The 20,220-nt window shown below is 42.2% G+C and overlaps 1 protein-coding gene across 1 annotated transcript in view; it reads left to right on the forward strand.

Moving 5' to 3' along the window:
* b4galt1l (DP-Gal:betaGlcNAc beta 1,4- galactosyltransferase, polypeptide 1, like) overlaps positions 1-20,220 on the forward strand; it is a 54,324-nt gene that overhangs the window by 18,024 nt on the left and 16,080 nt on the right. Inside the window, exons 3-4 of the mRNA XM_052020174.1 lie at positions 15,974-16,161; positions 17,382-17,504. Coding sequence (XP_051876134.1) covers positions 15,974-16,161; positions 17,382-17,504 — 311 coding nt within the window. The remainder of the gene's footprint in view (positions 1-15,973; positions 16,162-17,381; positions 17,505-20,220) is intronic.

A 20,220-nucleotide genomic window follows, 5' to 3' on the forward strand; every position in this document is an offset into this window, starting at 1 on the left:
TGCTAAGCTCTCCTTCATGGCATGATTTACTAACCATGCTTCCAGCCAAGATCCTGCACTTGGCTGGGAAAGTAGACACGCATCACAATTTTCTAACTATGAGAGTCAAGGCGCAGTAAATGTTCTCATTTTTGTGTTTACTATCTGCAGGAAAGATTTCCTTTAGAAGATCAAAAGTTAAAAGCTGAGTCTTATTAATCTTCTGAGTCTGAAAATGTTCTTTTAAAGAAGTGGCACAAATGTTAAGTAAATAAAAGGTTAGGTTATCATAAATTTATAGGAAATTTTGTGGCATTCTGTCATGTGTCCCAATGAGAGGTGTGTGTCTGGTGTAGGGAACTGCTCTTGAAGCTATGTATAATCTCTGATCAGTTGTCTTTGTATCATTGGTACTGTATGTGTCTGTAGTAGTCACTGACACTCACAGTAACCTTGTCAACAGAAGGACCTTTGGTTCTTTAACCTTGATCTGGAGGGCTTGCTTTGTTGCATCATAGGTAATCTAATGAAATTTATCAATTTGTACAATGTTAATGGAGGCAGAAAGGAAGCTGCTGTAGGAATCTGTGATTTGTCATGTGACCTTGGAGCTCAACGTTGTATAAAATAGATGGAGAACTGGGATTGATCAGTGGAGGTGCAGTATACAGTATGAAGCATGCAGTGTGGCAGTATGACACTAGCTGTGATCTTGGTGCTGCTAGGATTGTTATTGACAGGATGCATGAAATAGTGTGAGGTTCGCAAGCTTGCTTATTTAATGCTGACTTTCCATTCAAGAAAGCTGGGGTGAATGCAGCATTTGCAGGTATAACGGCCTACATGGCTTTAGAAGATCTGCCCAATTGTTCCTGTTCTGCTTTTGGATATTAAGATTGGAAGATTATTAATCATTTAGTTTGCTCATTTTTTAAAAAGAAATCTGTCTCTACGGACCAATCCTCCAGAAATCTAACTCCATTCTGCTTTTTATTTCACACTAATATTACTCTAATAATTATTCAGGTATTCTTACCATTGCTGTTAATGTAATTTCTGCATGGAAAGAGTAAAATCCTCCCTTTCATACACGATGTCCTTTGACCCTATACTCTGGAAGTTTTTCCAGGATGTTTTCTTATGCTGATTTTTTTTTGTTTGATGGAAGTTTGCATTAGAATGTAAAAGTTGAACTTCCTTCACAAAATAAGAAAGAAATGATTTTTAGCAGGCACCCGAACAATGTTTGCAACATCCTTGATGATTTACAAAATTAATTATGCTTGAGTATCAAAAGCAACTTGCCTGTGTTGTGAATGTCAGTAGACATATTCTTGAAATGTTTCCTACTTTAATGTAACATTGAAGTTACTTGCAGCAAATAAGATGGCAGTTTCTAAAATTCTTATTCAATGTTAGATGCTGGTGTTGGGAGGGGGAAGAGTCAAGTTTCTGGAAATGTTTCTTCTGCTATTTTAATATACACTGCATTCATCTTTTTTCTTCTTTCCCTTCCCCTGCCCCACCTGAAACCCACTTGCTTTTTTTTTCTAGATCTGTGCTTGTTTCTTCTGTCTTCTGCAGAACACTTTGAGATTGTGAAGGTTGCAAAGGAATCTGATTACATCTATCTCTGCCTGCACTAGATAGCTGAGATGGAGAAGGAAGAACTAGTGCTCTGCTCGGCTGGGTCGGTAAAGTGAAATACTTTGTGCACTTTAAGGAACTGGTATTTCTGGGCACTATATGCTTATTTTTAACTGAAAGGAAAATGGCCATTAATTATGTCTGATGTTGGTCCCTTTTTCTTGTGGGAGACCAAGAAATTCAATACAGTATAATAGTTTAATGAATAACTTTTTTTTCCTGTCTGTCTTTTGTTTTTAGCTTATCAAAATATTTCTGTTCAAGCTAACACCCAAAACTTCTGTTATTTCAGCAAAGTGTTTCTGTTGTAAATCTAATTCATATGACCCAATTGTTCCTGAAAGTTGTAAATATAGTGTTTTTTAAAAAAATCAAGGATGAGCATTTGCTGCAGCAGGGCAGCAAACTGTATCGATGGGATGTTTTTGATTTTGAGCAAAAAACAAACTGCTGGAGGAACTCATTGGGTCAGGCAGCATCTGTGGATGCAAAGGGATGGTTGACATTTCAGGACTGCTTTATGCCCCCAGATTCCAGCTTCTCCAGTTTCTTGTCTCTATTTTTGATCTTGATCAGCTCTCTTTGCTTACGGCAGCTCTTTTGAAATGGATGAACCTTCCATAGAAAACAACACTGGCTTGATATCCGACCATAACATCCAGCAGCGATTGCATGCTTGTGATCAGAAGTCAAGCTCTGTATTTAATGACTAGTAGAACACCAAAGGACATCAAGAGGTGACAGAAAGATGATAAGTGCCACACAAGTGTGCAATACAGCACTAATGGCTGGTGAAGTCAAGAAACAAAGGACTGCAGCTGCTGGAATCTATATGAAAAACACTATATGAAGGAACTCAGCAGGCCAGGCAGCTGAGTGGAAATCAAGGGTCCTGACCCAAAACGTTGACCACCTGCTTTTCTCCACAGATGCTGCCTGGCCTGCTGAGTTCCTCCAGCATCTTGTTTGTTGTATATATAAAAAAAACACCTATATTTTTTCTGTCTGTCATTATTACAAGATTGATATGCTAGTAAAGAAACAACTTAAATCACATGAATCTGCAATCACTATATGATCAGTGGGCCTCGTGATCTTTTTGAGAAGCAAGTCACAGCTATTTGGGCCTAAGGAAAGCAATGGGGCACAGGCCATTGGTGCTTCCTGTGGAATCCCACCACTGAACATGTTTTGCCTTTTGTATTATGACTATTTTAAGAGACTAAATAATTCCAAATTCAATGTATGTAATGAAGGATTGCCATGCTTAGCTACATTTTGCTATTTCAGAGCAAATCAATTTCAGTAACACAATTCCATTGAATTTCACAGACTATAATTCACTACCATTACAGTGATTTCAATTTCCCACTTTTTTCAGGCAAGAAGTTCTGGATGAGGCCACACTTCACCTGATGAGCTGCCTCTCTGCAGTTTTTGGTAAACGTGAGCTCGAGTGCACTGGAAATTTTGTTGCAACGTGGCCTGTGTAGGTTCGATGGCTTTGGTACATTCCACCTAACCTATGTAGGCCACGTTGCTACAAAATTCATTGAGCATACTGTGTCTGCTTGAGTGGAAAATTGATATTGTTGTTAGCATACAAGGGTGCAGTTTGCGGAGATGGTATAGCCGGGTGGTGAGAAGATGCTAGTGTTGATGACAGATCGCACATGAGATTTGTGGCTCATTCTGATGTTGGACTGGGAATTAGTATTCCACACTGACTTCTTGCATCTGAGCAAGGAAAAGGATCTGCCTTTCTGATTTTGTGCTGCTTAAAGTGCATCCTACTTTAGGAATTCTTTCAGCTCTACTAGTTTTGAAACCACGTAGAACTGAGTGCCCATTGGCATGCCCATGAAAACTGATTTCCTTTAAACAAGGGACTTAACTAGGTTTGGATTAAGTAGAAACTTGTATGAACTAAGCTGATTGTAATGTTTTTGATCTCATACTAATCAGTATCAGCTTGACTACTTATCAATTAAAAATTTTAACCACTTGGAGAAAACAGAAAGAAAAATGCTATTTCAATGCATTTCTTTCAGGATGTCCTAAAGCACCTTACAGCCAACCTTTGAGAAGTCATTGATGTAATGGGAGAAACACCAGCCAGTTTGCACATAGCAAACGGATTTGTCAACCTGAGCTCTTGATGCGCTTCAGTTTTGCTGTTCAGCTGTTAGTCTGGATATTCATGCTTGCATCCTCCCCATATGTCCTATTTTTCTTTAATTTGCTTTCCTTCCTTTTAAAATTCTTAGTGTCTTCAGCTGTTGATAGAAATTCTCCTTGTTATCAATTAATCTGTTCAACAATGTCTTTAATCTAAAATCTATGATGTTGTCTTAATCTTATGTTTTACTATTGTAGCATGTCTGTGGCACTGTCTTTTGGGATGGTGTCATGTGGTATAATTAGGCAGAAAGATCAGGCAGTTCTCAGGTTAAATTGCTGATGTTTGTTGAATTATTGCGTCTGAACACGGGAATAGTAGGAGCACTAGAGTTAGCCCAGATGTTTTCAGTGAAGAAAAGGAGATGTTGCCCAGCTATGCATCTGTATAGGTGTTCTTTGAGAACAGAGCACTGAGTGTAACTAGATGTTTTGGAAAGGTTGTTGCAGAAACTGCTCAATTATGATCACCCAGACTAGTTTTCCTTTCCTGAAGTGAGAACTGTGAATCTTTGGTACTGTTACGTACCAACAACAATAGAAACACACCGAGTCATGTATAAGTGTTAGAAACTATTTTATTAATAACTTCTTATGATAATAAGAAAAGTAAAAATGTTAGATATCTAATATAATCCCCAAAACTAAACTCAGTGTGTGTGTGGCAAATTCCCAAACTCCAAGTCCAGGAATAAGTCTCAAAGTTCAGTTCAGCAAGTCGTAAGGTGAAACATGAGCAAAGGCTTTTGCAAAACCACCGTTGACTGCAGAGAAAATGTAGAGAGAAAATATAGAGAAATTACGAAATCCAAATGTTCCACGGTGGAACCCATACGACACCTCAATCACTGATGATCTCCATTGCTTTGTTCTGAAGTATTTGCCACCCCGAAAGGCATTCGAGACGTGGCCGTCCACACAAATACCTGTTTCCCTCTACAGGTTAACACAAAGTGGACTCCACTTGTTCTCTTGCGCTCTCTTGCTCTAAAACATTAAATGCCTTTTATACAGTAACAGCTGCATGCTGTACTCTATTCAAAAATGTGCCTCCTCGAAATCAATGGAACCAAATTTTGGAATTAGAGCCACTTGTACACTTAACATAAACAATCAAGTACTTATTCTACCACCTGGTCTTAATTAAGAAATGACACGCCTTTCTCAGTTTCCAGTCCCATCAGGCTGAGCAGCAGAGGGGAGAAGCCAGGAGCATTTTAAAAGTTGCTTTTCGGGTATAAAAGGGACGCAGGCTCCAACTGAGTGGCCATTTTGGGAGTGGCCTTGTTTGAGCTGTAAGTGTTGTGCTGAGGCTTCAGTGAGAGGAGGCTGAGCAGCAGAAACAGGTAGGGGCAGGTAAGGTTTTCCTTAGAATTACTCCCCCTATTAGGGTATCTGGGATACCAGTTAGGGCAGTGGCATGCTCCTCCTACAAGATGTGAGGGATCAGGGAGACTGCCAATGACCCTGATGACTTCACCTGTGAGAAGTGTGCTGAGCTGCAGATCCTGGCTAACTGCATTAAGGAGCTGGAGCTGGAGTTGGACGTACTTAGGATCGTCCAGGATTCTGAGAACATCATAGACTTAGCAATTGGTCGCACTTAAGGTGCAGGCATCAAATAGCTGGGTGACCACCAGGAAAGGTAGAGGGAGCAGGCAGATGATGCATGGTTCCCCTGTGGCCATTCCTCTCAGCAACAAGTATACCCCTTTGGATACTGCTGGGGGTGGTGGGGGTGATGGGGATGATGGAGAATGACCTATCAGGGCGCAGCAGCAGCCAGGTCAGTGGCACTGTGGCTCAGCAGGGAAGGGTAAAGTCAGGCAAAGTAATAGTGACAGGAAACCCTATAGTTAGGGGGACAGACAGGAGATTCTGTGGCTGCAAAAGAGACACCAGGGTGTCTCAGCTGCAGAACATGCTCTAGGGGGAGGGTGAGCAGCCAGAGGGCGTGGTGCACCTTGGCACCAACAACATAAGTAGAAAGGGGGAAGAGGTCCTGCACAGTAAGTTTAGGGAGTTAGGAAAGAGGCTGAAAAACAGGACCTTCAAGGTAGTAATTTCTGGATTACTCATGGTGCCACATGCTTGTCAGGGCAGGAATAGAAAGATGGAACAGATGAATGTGTGGCTAAGGAACTGGTGCAGTGGGCAGGGTTTCAGGTTCTTGGATCATTGGAACTGCTTCTGGGCCAAGGGTGACAGATATAAGAGGGATAGATTGGACCTTAACTGGAGGGGAACCAATGTCCTGGCCTGGAGGTTTGCAAGTGCTACTCAGGAGGGTTTAAACTAGTTTGCAGGGGGATGGGAACCAGAACACGTGAAGGTAGATGTCATGTTCAGTAAGTCTGTAAGCAAGGATGGGCAGGAGCAAGATAACATACACTATGGGACAGAAGGGTTGAATTGTGTTTGTTTTAGTGCTAGGAATATAAAGGGTAAGGGTGATGAACTTAGAGCAGAGCAGATCAGTACATGGAACTATGATGTTGTGGCCATCACAGAGACTTGGTTCAGAGAGGGATAGGAATGGAAGCTTAATGTTCCACAGTTTCGATGTTTTAGAAAGGAAAGGGAGGGAAATAAAAGAGGGGATGGAGTTGCACTATTAATCAGTGACAATATCACAGCTGCACTCAGAGGGGACATAAGGGAGAACTCATCCACTGAGTCCAAATGGATAGAACTCAAAAATAAGAAAGGTGCAACCACTCTGATGGGATTATACTAAAGACTCTCCAACAGGCACTGGGACGTTGAAGAACAGATATGCAGGCAGATTAGGGAAAGCTGTAAAATTGTCATGGGTGACTTTAACATCCCCAATGTAGACTGGAACCTCCTCAGTGCAGGTGGTCTAGATGAGCAAAATTTGTTCGGTGGATCCAGGAGAGTTTCTTCAATCAGTATGTAGATAGCCCAACGAGAGCAAGGGCCATAATGGACCTGGTATTGGGAAATGAGGAATTAGAGCCAGGAGGGGCCAGGAAAGGTCCTTGGTGAGTAGGATTAAAGAGAATCCAAAGACATTCTATACATACACCGAGAGCACGAGAAAAACTAAGGGAAGGGTGGGACCACTCAAGGATAAAGGAGGGAACGTGCTTGGAGGCAGAGGATGAGGATGAGGTCCTAAATGAGTACTTTGCGTTGATGTTCACCAAGGAGAAGGATATGGAGGATAGTGAGATGAGTTGGAGCATGCTAAAATGCAAGGGCATTTTGAGATAGAGGTAGTGTTGGGTCTCTTGAAAGAACATTTAAGGTGGTAAGTCCCCAGGCCTGATGGAATATACCCCAGGTTATTGAGAGAGGCAAGAGATGAGACTACTAGGGCCTTGACCAAGATCTTTCTGTCCTCTGTAGCCACAGGTGAGGTCCCAGAGGACTTTCAAGTAGCTAATGTCCTTCAGTTATTCAAGAAAGGAAATGGGGATAATCCTGGAAACTATAGAGCGGTGAGTCTCATGTCAGAGGTAGGGAAGCTATTGGAGAGTATTCTTGGGGATGGATTTATGAGCACTGAGAAAACCATGGCTTAGTTAGGGACAGTCAGCATAGGTTTGTGCAGAGGCAAGTCATGTCTTACTAATTTGATTGAGTTTTTTGAGAAGGTAATGAAGGTTGAGCTGTGGATGTTGTCTACATGTATTTTAGAAAGGTGTTTGACAAGGTCTCTCGTGGTAGGCTCATCCGGAAGATTAAGATGCCTAGGATCCACAGTGACTTAGCTGTTTAGATTCAGAATTATCTTGCTCATAGAAGACACAATACGATGGGATGTATTCTGGTTGGAGGTCCGTGACTAGTGTTGTTCTGCAGGGATCTGTACTGGGACCTCTGCTGTGACCTGGTAGAAAATGTGGATGGGTGGATTGGTAAGTTCGCAGACGATACAAAGAATGGTGGTGTGGATAGCATAGAACATTGCCAAAGTATACAGCAGGATCTAGATCAGTTGCAGATATGTGTGGAGAAATGGCAAATGGAGTTTAATCCAGTCAAATGTGAGGTGTTGCACTTTGGGAGATCAAATATAAAGGAACAGCACACTTAATGGCAAGACCCTTAACTGTGTTATGTACAGAAGGATTTTGGGGCCCAAGTCCATAGCTCCCAGAAAGTGGTTGCACAGGTTGATAGGTTGGTAAAGAAGGCGTACGGCATGCTTGCTCTTATTAGCCGAGGCATTGAGTTCAAGAGTCGGGAAGTTATGTTACAGCTTTATAAAACTCTAGTTGGGCTGTATCTGGAGTATTGCATTCATTTCTGGTAGGCTTCTTCAGAAGGTCAGAGGCCAAGGGATCCAGGAAAGCTTGGCTGTGTGGATTCAAAATTGGCTAGCCTGTAGAAAGCAGAGGGTTATGGTGGAGGGAATGCATTCAGATTGGAGGTCTGTGACTAATGGTGTCCCGCAGGGATCGGTTCTGGGACCTCTACTTTTTGTGATATTTATTAATGACTTAGATGAGGGGGTGGAAGGCTGGGTTAGCAAGTTTGCAAATGACACAAAGATCGGTGGTGTTGTGGATAGTGTGGAGGGCTGTAGAAGCTTGCAGAAGGATATTGATAGGATGCAGAGCTGGGCTGACAAGTGGCAGATGGAGTTCAATCCAGAGAAGTGTGAGGTGGTACACTTTGGAAGGACGAACTCTAAGGTGGAGTACAGGTAAATGGCAGGATTCTGGACAGTGTAGAGGAGCAGAGGGATCTGGGGGTTCATATCCACAGATCACTGAAATTTGCCTCGCAGGTAGATAGGGTAGTTAAGAAAGCTTATGGGATGTTAGCTTTCATAAATCGTGGGATCGAGTTTAAGAGCTGCAAAGTGATGATGCAGCTTTACAAAACTCTGGTTGGGCCACACTTGGAGTACTGTGTCCAGTTCTGGTGGCCTCATTATAGGAAGGATGTGGAGGTGTTGGAAAGGGTGCAGAGGAGATTTACCAGGATGCTGCCTGGATTGGAGAGTATGGATTATGGGGAGAGATTAAAGGAGCTAGGGCTTTACTCATTGGAGGGAAGGAGGATGAGGGGAGACATGATAGAGGAATACAAGATATTGAGAGGAATAAATAGAGTGGACAGCCAGCACCTCTTTCCCAGGGTGCCAATGCTCAAAACAAGAGGACATGGCTTTAAGGTAATGGGTGGGAAGTTCAAAGGAGATGTCAGAGGGAGGTTTTTCACCCAGAGAGTGGTTGGCGCATGGAATGCGCTGCCTGGGGTGGTGGTGGAGGCTGATACATTGGACAAGTTCAAGGGATTGTTAGATAAGCATATGGAGGAATTTAAGTTAGAGGGATATGTGGGAGGAAGGGGTTAGATAGTCTTAGGTGTGGTTTGAAGGGCAGCACAACATGGTGGGCCAAAGGACCTGTATTGTGCTGTATTGTTCTATGGTTCTTGTCCTATGGTTCTGGTCAACCCATTATAGGAAGGATATGGAGACTTTGGAGAGGGTGCAGAAAAGATTTACCAGGATGCTGTCTGGATTAGAGGGCATTTGCAGATTTAGACAAACTTGGGTTGTTTTCTCTTTAGTGGTGGAGCCTGAGAAGAGACCTAATCGAAGTTTATGACCACCGGTATCTTTTTTCCAGGGTCAAAATGTTTAATACTAGAGGGCATGCATTTAAGATGAGAGGGGGTAAGTTCAAAGGAGATGTGCGGGGAAAGTTTTTTTTTACACTGAGATTGATGGGTGCATGGAATGCGCTGTAATGTGTGGCTGTGGAGGCTAATACGATAGATGTGTTTAAGGGGTTCTTAGACAGGCACGTGAATGTGCAGAGAATGGAGGGATATGGACATGATATAGGCAGAAGGGATTTAATTACTAGTTTAATTAGTTTGGCACTAAATCATGGGCTGAAGGGCCTGTTCCTGTGCTGTACTGTTTTATGTTCTATGCATGCATTAGAATAGATGCAGGAAATAATCACTGAATTAATCTCTGGATGAGAGTGGTTCCTAATGAGAGACTGAGTAGAACTGACCTATGCTCTCTGGAGTTTAGATGGTTGACAGGTGATTTTGCTGAAAAATATAAGATGCTTGGAGGGTTTGGTGGGACAGACACTAAATTTAGATTGTGCTGTTTCCTCTGGCTGGAAATTTTAGAACAATAATCTGAGGAAAAGGAGTTTATTATTTGGGACTGATGAGATTTCTTCATTCAGAGGAGGTTGCTTGAACTTTAAAAGAGCTGTATTTTGGAATGGCTGTAGATGCTAGGACACTAAATTTATTAAAGGTCAAGACTGGTAGAACATGGGCAAGGCGTTTGTAAATATTGGGGTAGAAAGCCAACTATGATGCATTGAATAACAAGAGCAAGTTTAAGGGACTGTGGTCTGTTCCTCCTATTCTGTGTGATTTCATTTGTTGGGGCCCAGTATTGTGAAAAGAATTGGGCCTTTTGACTGTAATTTTCACTAGATTTGTTGCCAAACTATTTATAAAAAGACATTTTGGAATATGTTGTTGCAACTTCAGACACTAATCTGATGTTTCACTCTCTCCCCCTCTGTCCCACAGAAATCTATTCAGTCCGAAAATCTTGAAATATTTAAGCAGACAGCTTTCATGCAGATTCATTTTTTCATTTACTCTGAACACAATCTTTGTATCTATGGGTGGGATTATGTTGTACTGTTGGTTTGAAACCAGTAGCTACAGAAAATGTATCACAATTGCCTGGAGTTGGCTTGAAATACCTGGCACTGTGTCAGAGTTCTCCAATAGCAGAGCTCTGTATGTCTGCTTAAATGTATATATGAAGGAATAACCATGATCAGTTGAATTTCAGCATGTAATCCCACTTTTTAAAAAAAAAGTCTATTAATTATTGAGTTCTGTTTGCCCAAACATTTAACATAGTTTGTACCTTGCTGTTGTTTCATGAGAATGCCTGGCATCCAGGACAATGTAGTTGTGCTGAGCAGGTACATAAGTTTGTCCAAGACGTCTGTAGTCAATTGATGCCACCTTTTGAAGTTCCTGGTAATTTCCTCCTTTCTGTGTGAATGTAAAAATAGCTTCTGCAATTTCATGCCATTTGGTGCTCTTATGCCTCGAGGATTAGAGGGTTTGTAAATTGCCTGCAGCGGTCCTGAAATTTGAGCTTTGAAAGAGCAATCATCATTTTTCACCAATGCTTCTCTAATGAAACTACAAAATTCTCTCTCTCTCGGAAAAGACATTTGATACCAATGACTCGCATTACAATAGGGACCAAGTTAATGAGCAAACACAAGCTGCTAAAGCTTTTCCTAATGTGGTGAAACTAAATAGTTACCTCTACTTCAAATTAAGTATAATTATTATTGATACATGGAACACCCAAGTACTTACACATTTAATGTATTTATTTAAGAGCCTGAGAAGGAACACAAAGTAGGATTATATTGAAATGAAAGCACAATCCTTTGCCATTATTGATTTCTACTAACAAAGAGGAAATGTTGGAAACCATCATGGGGAAAGAAACAGGATTGACATTTCAGGTCAAGGATCCTTCAGAGTGGAAAAGTGAGAAAACAGATTCTTCTCTCTGCGTCTTCCCCTCCCTACGGTTAAAACAAAATGACTGTGATAGGGTATGGACCAAGGTTGTCATAGCAATAATCACTTTAAGAACTGGTTGCTGGGTGAGGGAACGTAAACAAATTGGGGGGAAAAAATAGACTCAGCCCCACCAATGGAGAGGAAAAGGGTGGTTAATTATAGAGTCTTAGTCATACAGCATGGAAACAGGTCCTTCAGCCCAACTGGTCTGTGCTGACCAAGATGCCCAGCTAACTGCCTCCCATTTGCCTGCGTTTGACCCATATTCCTCAACCTTTCCTATCAATGTACCTATCCAAGAGCCTTTCCTGCCTCAACCATTTCCTCTGGCAGCTTATTCCATATATGGAGTTGCCCCTTGGGTTCCTATAAATCTCTCCCCCTCACCTAAACCTATGCTCTCTAGCTCTCGACTCCCTAACCCTGGGAAAAGACTGTTCATGTTCACCCTATCTATGGCCCTCATAATTTTATACACCTCTATAACATAACCTCTCATTCTCCTACACTCCAATGAAAATAGTCCCAACCTGCTCAACCTCTCTCCACAACTCAGTCTCTCAAGTCCTGCCACATTCTCATAAATCTCCTCTGCCTCTTTCCAGTTTAATAGCAGCTTTTTATAGCATGGTGACCAAAACTGAAGACAATATTCCAAATGGGGCCTCACCAATATCTTATACAACTGGAACATAACATCCCAACTTCTGTTCTTAGCGCCCTGACTGATGAAGGCCAGTGTGCCAGAAGCTGCCTTCACCACTTTCAGGGAACCTTGTACTTGAACTCCTATGTCCTTCTGTTCCACAACCCTCTCCAGGGCCCTGCCATTCACTGTGAAAGTCCTACCATCATTTGTCTTCCCAAAATGCAACACCTCACACTTATCAGAATTAAACTGTTTGCCATTCCTTGGCCCACTTACCCAGCTCATCAAGATCCCTCTGAAAATCCTGATAACCATCTTTACTGTCAACAACACCACCTATTTTAGTGTCATCTGTAAAGTTACTATACTTCCCAGGTTTTTCTTTTCAGCCTTTAAATAAAGGCACAACATTGGCCACCCTCCAGACCTCTGGTACCTCACCTGTGCCTTACGGAGATGTGTATATTTCAGTCAGGGCTCCTGCAATTTCTTCTCTAGCTTCCCACAGTTTTCTTGAATATACCTGATCTGGCCCTGGAGATTTATCTATTTTAATACATTTTAAGACATCCAGCACCACCTCTCTTGTAATGCGGACTATCCCTAAGACATCCCCATCAACTCTCTCAGGTTCTGAAGTCTTCATTTCTTTCTCCACAGTAAAAACATATTTATTGAGCACCTCTCCCATCTCCTTCAGCCCCACACACAGATGTCTACTTTGGTCTTTGAGGATAATTGAAAATGCTAAATTTGCTATGTTTTCATTCTGCCTTTTGATCTTCCCCTCTCTGACTCCAAATGGTGAACCCTCAACAGAAGCCTTGGCTTCATGCCCTAGGTCCCATCTTTAAAAAAAAGTCTGAACCCTATGTGACATCGAGTTCTTTTTCTGCTGACTTGATCTCCATGCCCATTTCCTTGGCCAGGAGTCCTTGTGCCCTTTCACCCAACTCCAGAATTCTCAAATGCAACTGGACTCCTTCTGGCCTCTCAATTTATTCATTAACTATCAACCCAACATTTGACAGTCTCAGTGTTTGCATAGCCCTGACTCTAACCTTCCTCTGAACTTGCAGCATTCCACTAATGACCAACCCCTTCACTGTCATCAAACCTGCTGAAGAGGTATTGTTGTGGTTTGGCAAACTGACCTTTATCTTGCAGAGGTCAAATGTCGACTCAAAAATCTCCTCTTCCCCAGTGGTAGGATCCCATCACTGAACATCAACCTGCCTCCCAGCCAATCACTGACCTCATTTTCTTAGAAGATGGTCTCCTATGAACCTTACTCTCCTATTCCTTGTTGCATAGCCCAGTTCTACCTCTTCATTAAGATCCACAAGCAGGACTACTCTGGTAGCCCCACAGAATTTATTTTTTCCTACCTCGAACTGCTTCTTTCTCTCCTGGTTCAGTTTCTTCTCATTTACCACTTTAACAGTTTCCAGTTTCCTGGTCTCAAATAACTCACCTTTACCATAAACATCCAATCCCTCCACACTTCTTTCCCACACCAGGATACTCCGTGCAACTCAGAAGGTTGAGCAGCATCTGTGTGGGGGGTGGGGGGGGGGCGGTGGGGGGGAGGGGAAGAAACTGTTCATGTTTCAGGTTGAGAGGGGAGATAGCCAGTCTAAAGAGGTGAGGGGGAGTGGCGAGACAGGCTAGTAGCTGATTGATGGACTGGATGGGTGAAGAATGATGGGTAAATGGAACCAGGGAGGGGTAGAGTTGGGAGACAGGCAGGATGATAGGTGGAATTGGGCAAAAAGGTAGATGGAGCCAGGTGGAAGGAGGGTGAGGTTGGAGACAGCTTGTGCCAAAGGAAGTCTTCATTTCTTTCTCCACAGTAAAAACATATTTATTGAGCACCTCTCCCATCTCCTTCAGCCCCACACACAGATGTCTACTTTGGTCTTTGAGGATAATTGAAAATGCTGAATTTGCTATGTTTTCATTCTGCCTTTTGATCTTCCCCTCTCTGATTCCAAATGGTGAACCCTCAACAGAAGCCTTGGCTTCATGCCCTAGGTCCCATCTTTAAAAAAAAGTCTGAACCCTATGTGACATTGAGTTCTTTTTCTGCTGACTTGATCTCCATGCCCATTTCCTTGGCCAGGAGTCCTTGTGCCCTTTCACCCAACTTTAAGATGTTTCTGGTGGGGGATGGAGGTGTATAAAGTGTGGACATCCATAGTGAAGGTGAGGTAGTGGGAGCCAGGGAATCGGAAGTTGTTAAACTGGTAGAGGACATGTCCGGTGTCCCAATGTAGTGCAGAACGAAGGAGAGGTCTTTAAGACCTTCCTGATGGGGGATGGTCTGAGGGTCCCTCATGTCTTCCCCCTCCCACCCGTTGTAGGGAGATTGGCCCAACCAGACCCCTCTGCTACCACTGTCTTCACCTGGCTGAACTAGTTGTTACAATGAAGATAAAGGAGAAGTTGTTCATTCACTTCCTGCCGATCAAAAGTGCAGCTATAGGAACTCGTGTGGGTCCAAGGCTATGTCTGTCTCTTTGGATGTGTGGAACAGCCTTGTTTCAGTCCCATTCAGCTCCACTCACGATCTTCAACCCTTTTACGTTACATTGAGAACTGTTGTTGCTTTCACTCATTGTATTGACTGCTCATTTCCACCCTGCTCTCACTTTTACATGGTCTATATCTGACTGTTTCCTTTCTTGACATCTCCATCTCATCTCAGCGGACCAGTTAGTGCCAATATCCATTACAAGCCCAGAGACCCCCTTCCCCCAACCCCCCCCCCCACAGCTTTCTCAACCACACCTCTCCCTCCATTGTATCTGCTCTGAAGACAATACTTTTTACACACGAGTGCCTTTTTAAGATGTCTTCCCTTTCCTAATAATGACTTCCCCTTTATTATAGTTTACAGGATTCTCAATTGTATCTCCAATATTTCCTGCATTTCTCTCATCCCCCCCCCCCCCCCCCCCCCCCCAGCCAGAACGAGGATAGGGCTCTCCTTGTCCTGCTCTTCCAGCCCACCAGCCTCCATGTTCCATGAATCATCCTTCACAATCTCCATAATTTTCACCAGTTTCAATTAGATTCCATTATCAGATGCATCTGCCCCTCCCTTTTCAGCATTCTGAAGGGACTATTCACTGTATGACTTCCTGGTTTGCTCGTCCATTACTAACCATTCCACTTCTTGCAGCACTTTCCGTGGGAGTTGGTACACCTGCCTTTTACTTCTTGCCTTCCCACTATTCAGATGCCTGTCACTTTAATTCTCCATTCCCTCCCACACTGACCTCACTGTTTATGGCCTGCTACATTGTACTAACCATGCTCAAAGTAAGCTTGAGAAATATCACTTCATTTTCTCTCTCTGCATGTTACAGTATTCTGCACAATATTGAATTTGGGCAATCATTACTTTTTTTAAAACCCTATCCACAAATATAGCTGTAAATTTCTGTTTTGATTTTGTTTCTTTTATTTTCTCTTTTCTGCCTTGTTATTGTTACTTTGACAACTTTGGGCTGCATCCTATCGCTGACATTACATCTGTTCTTTCCTCTCCTCAACCTCTACAATTTGCTTGCTCACATTTTCCAGTTTTAATGATGTGTCATTGACCGGAACTCAGTTTCTCACCCCATAGATACTGCTTGATCTGCTGAGTACTTCCAATGTTTTCTGTTTTTGTTTCAGATTCCCAGCATTTGCATTTTTTTTTGCTTTAATTACTACTGACTTTACTGAAGTGCATGGTTTAATAACGGCTTGACAAATAATATAATTTGAGTGTATATTGACCCTTTAATTTCTTACATAACACTTGAATGTTAATATCAGGTATATTTTATTCTACCATCATTCAATAAAAGGTAAATTCTGATAGCTTAAAAAATTAAAAATTGCACCCTAATTTGATGCTTTGTCTCATTTCTCCAAATTAATTTTTTTTTCCAGCATGGAGAAGAAACTTTTAATCGAGCCAAACTTCTCAACGTGGGTTTCGTGGAAGCTTTGAAGGAATATGACTACAACTGCTTTGTGTTCAGTGATGTTGATTTGATTCCAATGGATGACCGTAATATCTACAAGTGTTACAGCCAGCCAAGACATCTGGCTGTGTCAATGGATAAATTTGGTTTCCGGTAAGACCATGACATGTATTTTTAAGTGGCTAGCTGGTAAAGAAATGGGTTCACTTTTCTTTCTCTCAGCAGTTGACTCCATGGGCCGTTGCTGAACAGTTTCAGGTAACTATTTTTCAGTTTGTTCAGAACTGGCCAGTTCTGTTGTAAAGTTATCCATCTTTAATTTAACTCAGTTTTTCTGACACGGTCTGATAAGCTGGGCAATCCAGCATCTACTTTTGGCCTTGGGTTCAGCAACGGCTCTGGCCTCTATTTCACAGCTGTAGCATCGTCTCTTTGTTGCTTTCAATCTCTCAAACGGTCCTCGCTAATCTTTTAAAAAGATGCTTTGTGAATATTAGCCAACATATTAGATGTCTTCGTCCCCTCCATCCCTCTTTGCAGCTTAAAGCTTTCCCAGTTCTGATGAACAACCTGCAACCTAATAGGAATTATTTCTATTTCTCTTTCTGCAGATGCTGCCCACTGTGCTGGATGTTTCCAGCATTTTCTGTTTTTATTTCAGATTTCCAACATTTATAGTTTGTATTTTGATGTATTTCTGTAGTGTTGGTTGATAATATAAGTAGTACCCTCATGGAGTTGTTTAACACAATGTCCTCAACCTTGTAAAGTAAAATAACTAATAGTATGAAAGTACTTGTTTCCTTAAACTACATCCATGTAAACTACCTCCATTGTATTTCCTCTACCTATTGTCTCTCAAGCAATTATTGTGAGGTATATCAAACATAGTAATACCTTTTCATAATCACTTGGCTTGCTTTTACATAGGTGGTGACTTATGGTATGGATCTATGGTGACTTTTTTTTTCTTACCACAAGTAGTTTGCCGCACAACCAGGTGGGAAGATAGTACAGGCTAGCACAGTAGCTCAAAGATTCTTGCAAAGTGGTGATGATTAGGATGATGCTTCTACACTTCAAGCTGAATTTCAGTTTAGCACATGACTGCAATTTTGTACTTTAAAACAAAGAAAAATGTAGCAAATATACTCATCAGCATTGCTATTAAGAGATGACAAGAGACAAATATAAAGCACTTGGGAAGGAAAGGGTGTAAGACTCAGTAAAGTGAGAGGTCAGTTCCTATAGGTGAAAGGCAACCCCTCGGTTGTGCATAATCTTTAAACTAGTTCAAAAAATTTATGACATAAATTTGGTTACTTTTGTTTTTGAAAGTACTGAAAGATAAATTGTAAAATTATTTGTTTCAGCCTGCCATACAGGCAGTACTTCGGTGGAATTTCAGCCTTAAGTAGAGAGCAGCATGAAAGAATCAATGGCTTCCCCAATGATTATTGGGGCTGGGGAGGGGAAGATGATGACATCTACAACAGGTGGGTGTTTATTTAATAATGCTGTTCCAAGGTAAAGATTAAATCTCTTTGAATTATGTAGGTTGTTGATCATTATCTCTGTCTTTCTTTGAATTATAAAATTTTAATGTGTTGTAAGTATCAAAACTAAGCATAGCTGAGCCATTCTATTCTTGCAATCTGTAAGGAATGCTGCATTGTGGGAGATTTGAGAATAATTCATTGATATTTTAGATAAGGGATAAAAAATAATTTGCAAAATTCACATTTTTGCCTTTTTAACATTTCACAGTTATATTAATAACAATGTTAAAGCTACACCTGATGAAAAATAATTTATGAATAGATTTCACTCTTAAAGGTGCGATCTTACTTTCATATCCCAGCATTTCCTGATCTATTGCATTAGAAAACCCATATAAAGAATCTGGCCTTTGGTAACACAAGTGTGAATTTTGATGGTAAAACCATAATCTAGTTGTACAGATGCTGGTAATTATATCAGTGCCAGTACTGATGAGTCGGTAGAAGTACACTGCAATCTTTAAACAATTTTGAAAAAGTTGCAGCTCACACAAGCAATTATTGTGGCACTTGTAACGTGGCTTAGCTGAGATAAATGTGCAGTACTGATCAGGGACACTGTTACAGCTGCAGAAAGGGTAGATAATGTAGAAGGATCCTCTCTAGAGTCAATATGGGTGGAAGTTAGGAACAAGAAAGGGGCAGTTACCCTCCTGGGAGTATTCTATAGGCCCCCTGGTAGCAGTAAGGATACTGAGGAGCAGATTGGGAGGCAGTTTTTGGAAAGATGCGAAAAAAACAGGGTTATTATAGTGGGAGACTTCAACTTTCCAAATATTGATTGGCATCTGCTTAGTGCCAAGGGTTTAGACGGGGCACAGTTTAAGTGTGTCCAGGACGGGTTCCTGACACAGTATGTTGACAGGCTGACTAGAGGGAACGCCATATTAGATCTAGTTTTAGGGAATGAACCAGGACAGGTGACAAATCTATTGGTGGGCGAGCATTTGGGGGACAGTGACCATTGCTCCATAACCTTTAGAATTGTCATGGACAGGGATAGGAGCAAAGAGGACGGGAAGATATTTAATTGGGGAAAGGCGAATTATGAGGCTATAAGGCGAGAACTTGGGAGTGTAAATTGGGATGACAATTTTGAAGGGAAATGTACTATGGAGATGTGGTCGATGTTCAGGCATCTTTTGCAGGATGTTAGGGATAAATTCTTCCCGGTGAGGAAGAGAAGGAATGGTAGGATGAAGGAACCGTGGGTGACGAGAGAGGTGGAACAACTAGTTAGGAAGAAGAAGGCAGCATACATCAGGTGGAAGCAGCAAGGATCGGACAGGGCTCGTGAGGAATATAGAGTAGCAAGGAAGGAACTTGAAGGGCTGAGGAGAGCGAGATGAAGACATGAAAAGGCTTTGGCGAGTAGGGTTAAGGAGAATTCCCAAGGCTTTTTTCTCATACGTAAAGAGCAGAAGGATGGCTAGGGTAAAGGTAGGTCCGATTAAAGACAAAGGTGGGAGGATGTACCTGGAAGCTGTGGAAGTGGGTGAGGTTCTCAATGAATACTTCTCTTCAGTATTCACCAAGGAAAGGGGTCTTGATGATGCTGAGGACAGTGTAGGTGAGGGTAATGTTCTAGAGTATGCAGATATTAAGAGAGAGAATGTGTTGGAATTGTTAGGAAATATTAGGACAGATAAGTCCCCGGGGCCTGACGGAATATTCCCCAGGCTGCTTCCTGAGGCGAGGGAGGAGAGTGCTGAACTGTTGGCTAGGATCTTTGAGTTCTCGTTGTCCACTGGGATGGTACTGGAGGATTGGAGGGTGGCAGATATTGTCCCCTTATTCAAAAAAGGTAGTAAGGATAGTCCAGGGAATTACAGGCCGGTGAGCCTTGCGTCTGTGGTGGGTAAACTGTTAGAAAGGATTCTTAGAGATAGGATCTATGAGTATTTAGAGAATCGTGGACTGATTAGGGACAGCCAGCATGGCTTTGTGAAGGGAAGATCTTGCCTCACTAGCCTGATAGGGTTCTTTGAGGAAGTGACCAGGAAGATAGAGGGTAGTGCAGTGGATGTGGTCTACATGGATTTTAGTAAAGTGTTTGACAAGGTTCCCATGGTAGGCGTCTTCAGAAGGTCAGAGGCCAAGGGATCCAGGGAGGCTTGGCTGTGTGGATTCAGAATTGGCTTGCCTGTAGAAAGCAGAGGGTTGTGGTGGAGGGAGTGCATTCGGATTGGAGGGCTGTGACTAGTGGTGTCCCACAGGGATCGGTTCTGGGACCTCTACTTTTTGTGATATTTATTAACTACTTAGATGAGGGGGTGGAAGGCTGGGTTAGCAAGTTTGCAGATGACGCAAAGATCGGTGGTGTTGTGGATGGTGTGGAAGGCTGTCAAAGCTTGCAGAGTAATATTGATAGGATGCAGAGCTGGGCTGACAAGTAGCAGACGGAGTTCAATCCAGAGAAGTGTGAGGTGGTACACTTTGGAAGGACTAACTCCAAGATGGAGTACAAGGTAAATGGCAGGATTCTGGACAGTGTGGAGGAGTAGAGGGATCTGGTCTCACAGGTAGATAGGGTAGTTAAGAAAGCTTATGGGATGTTAGCTTTCATAAATCGTGGGATTGAGTTTAAGAGCCACGAAGTGATGATGCAGCTTTACAAAACTCTTGTTAGGCCACACTTAGAGGTACTGTGTCC

The sequence above is a fragment of the Pristis pectinata genome, chromosome 7, assembly GCF_009764475.1.
Source record: "Pristis pectinata isolate sPriPec2 chromosome 7, sPriPec2.1.pri, whole genome shotgun sequence".
In the NCBI taxonomy this organism is placed as follows: Eukaryota; Metazoa; Chordata; class Chondrichthyes; order Rhinopristiformes; family Pristidae; genus Pristis; species Pristis pectinata.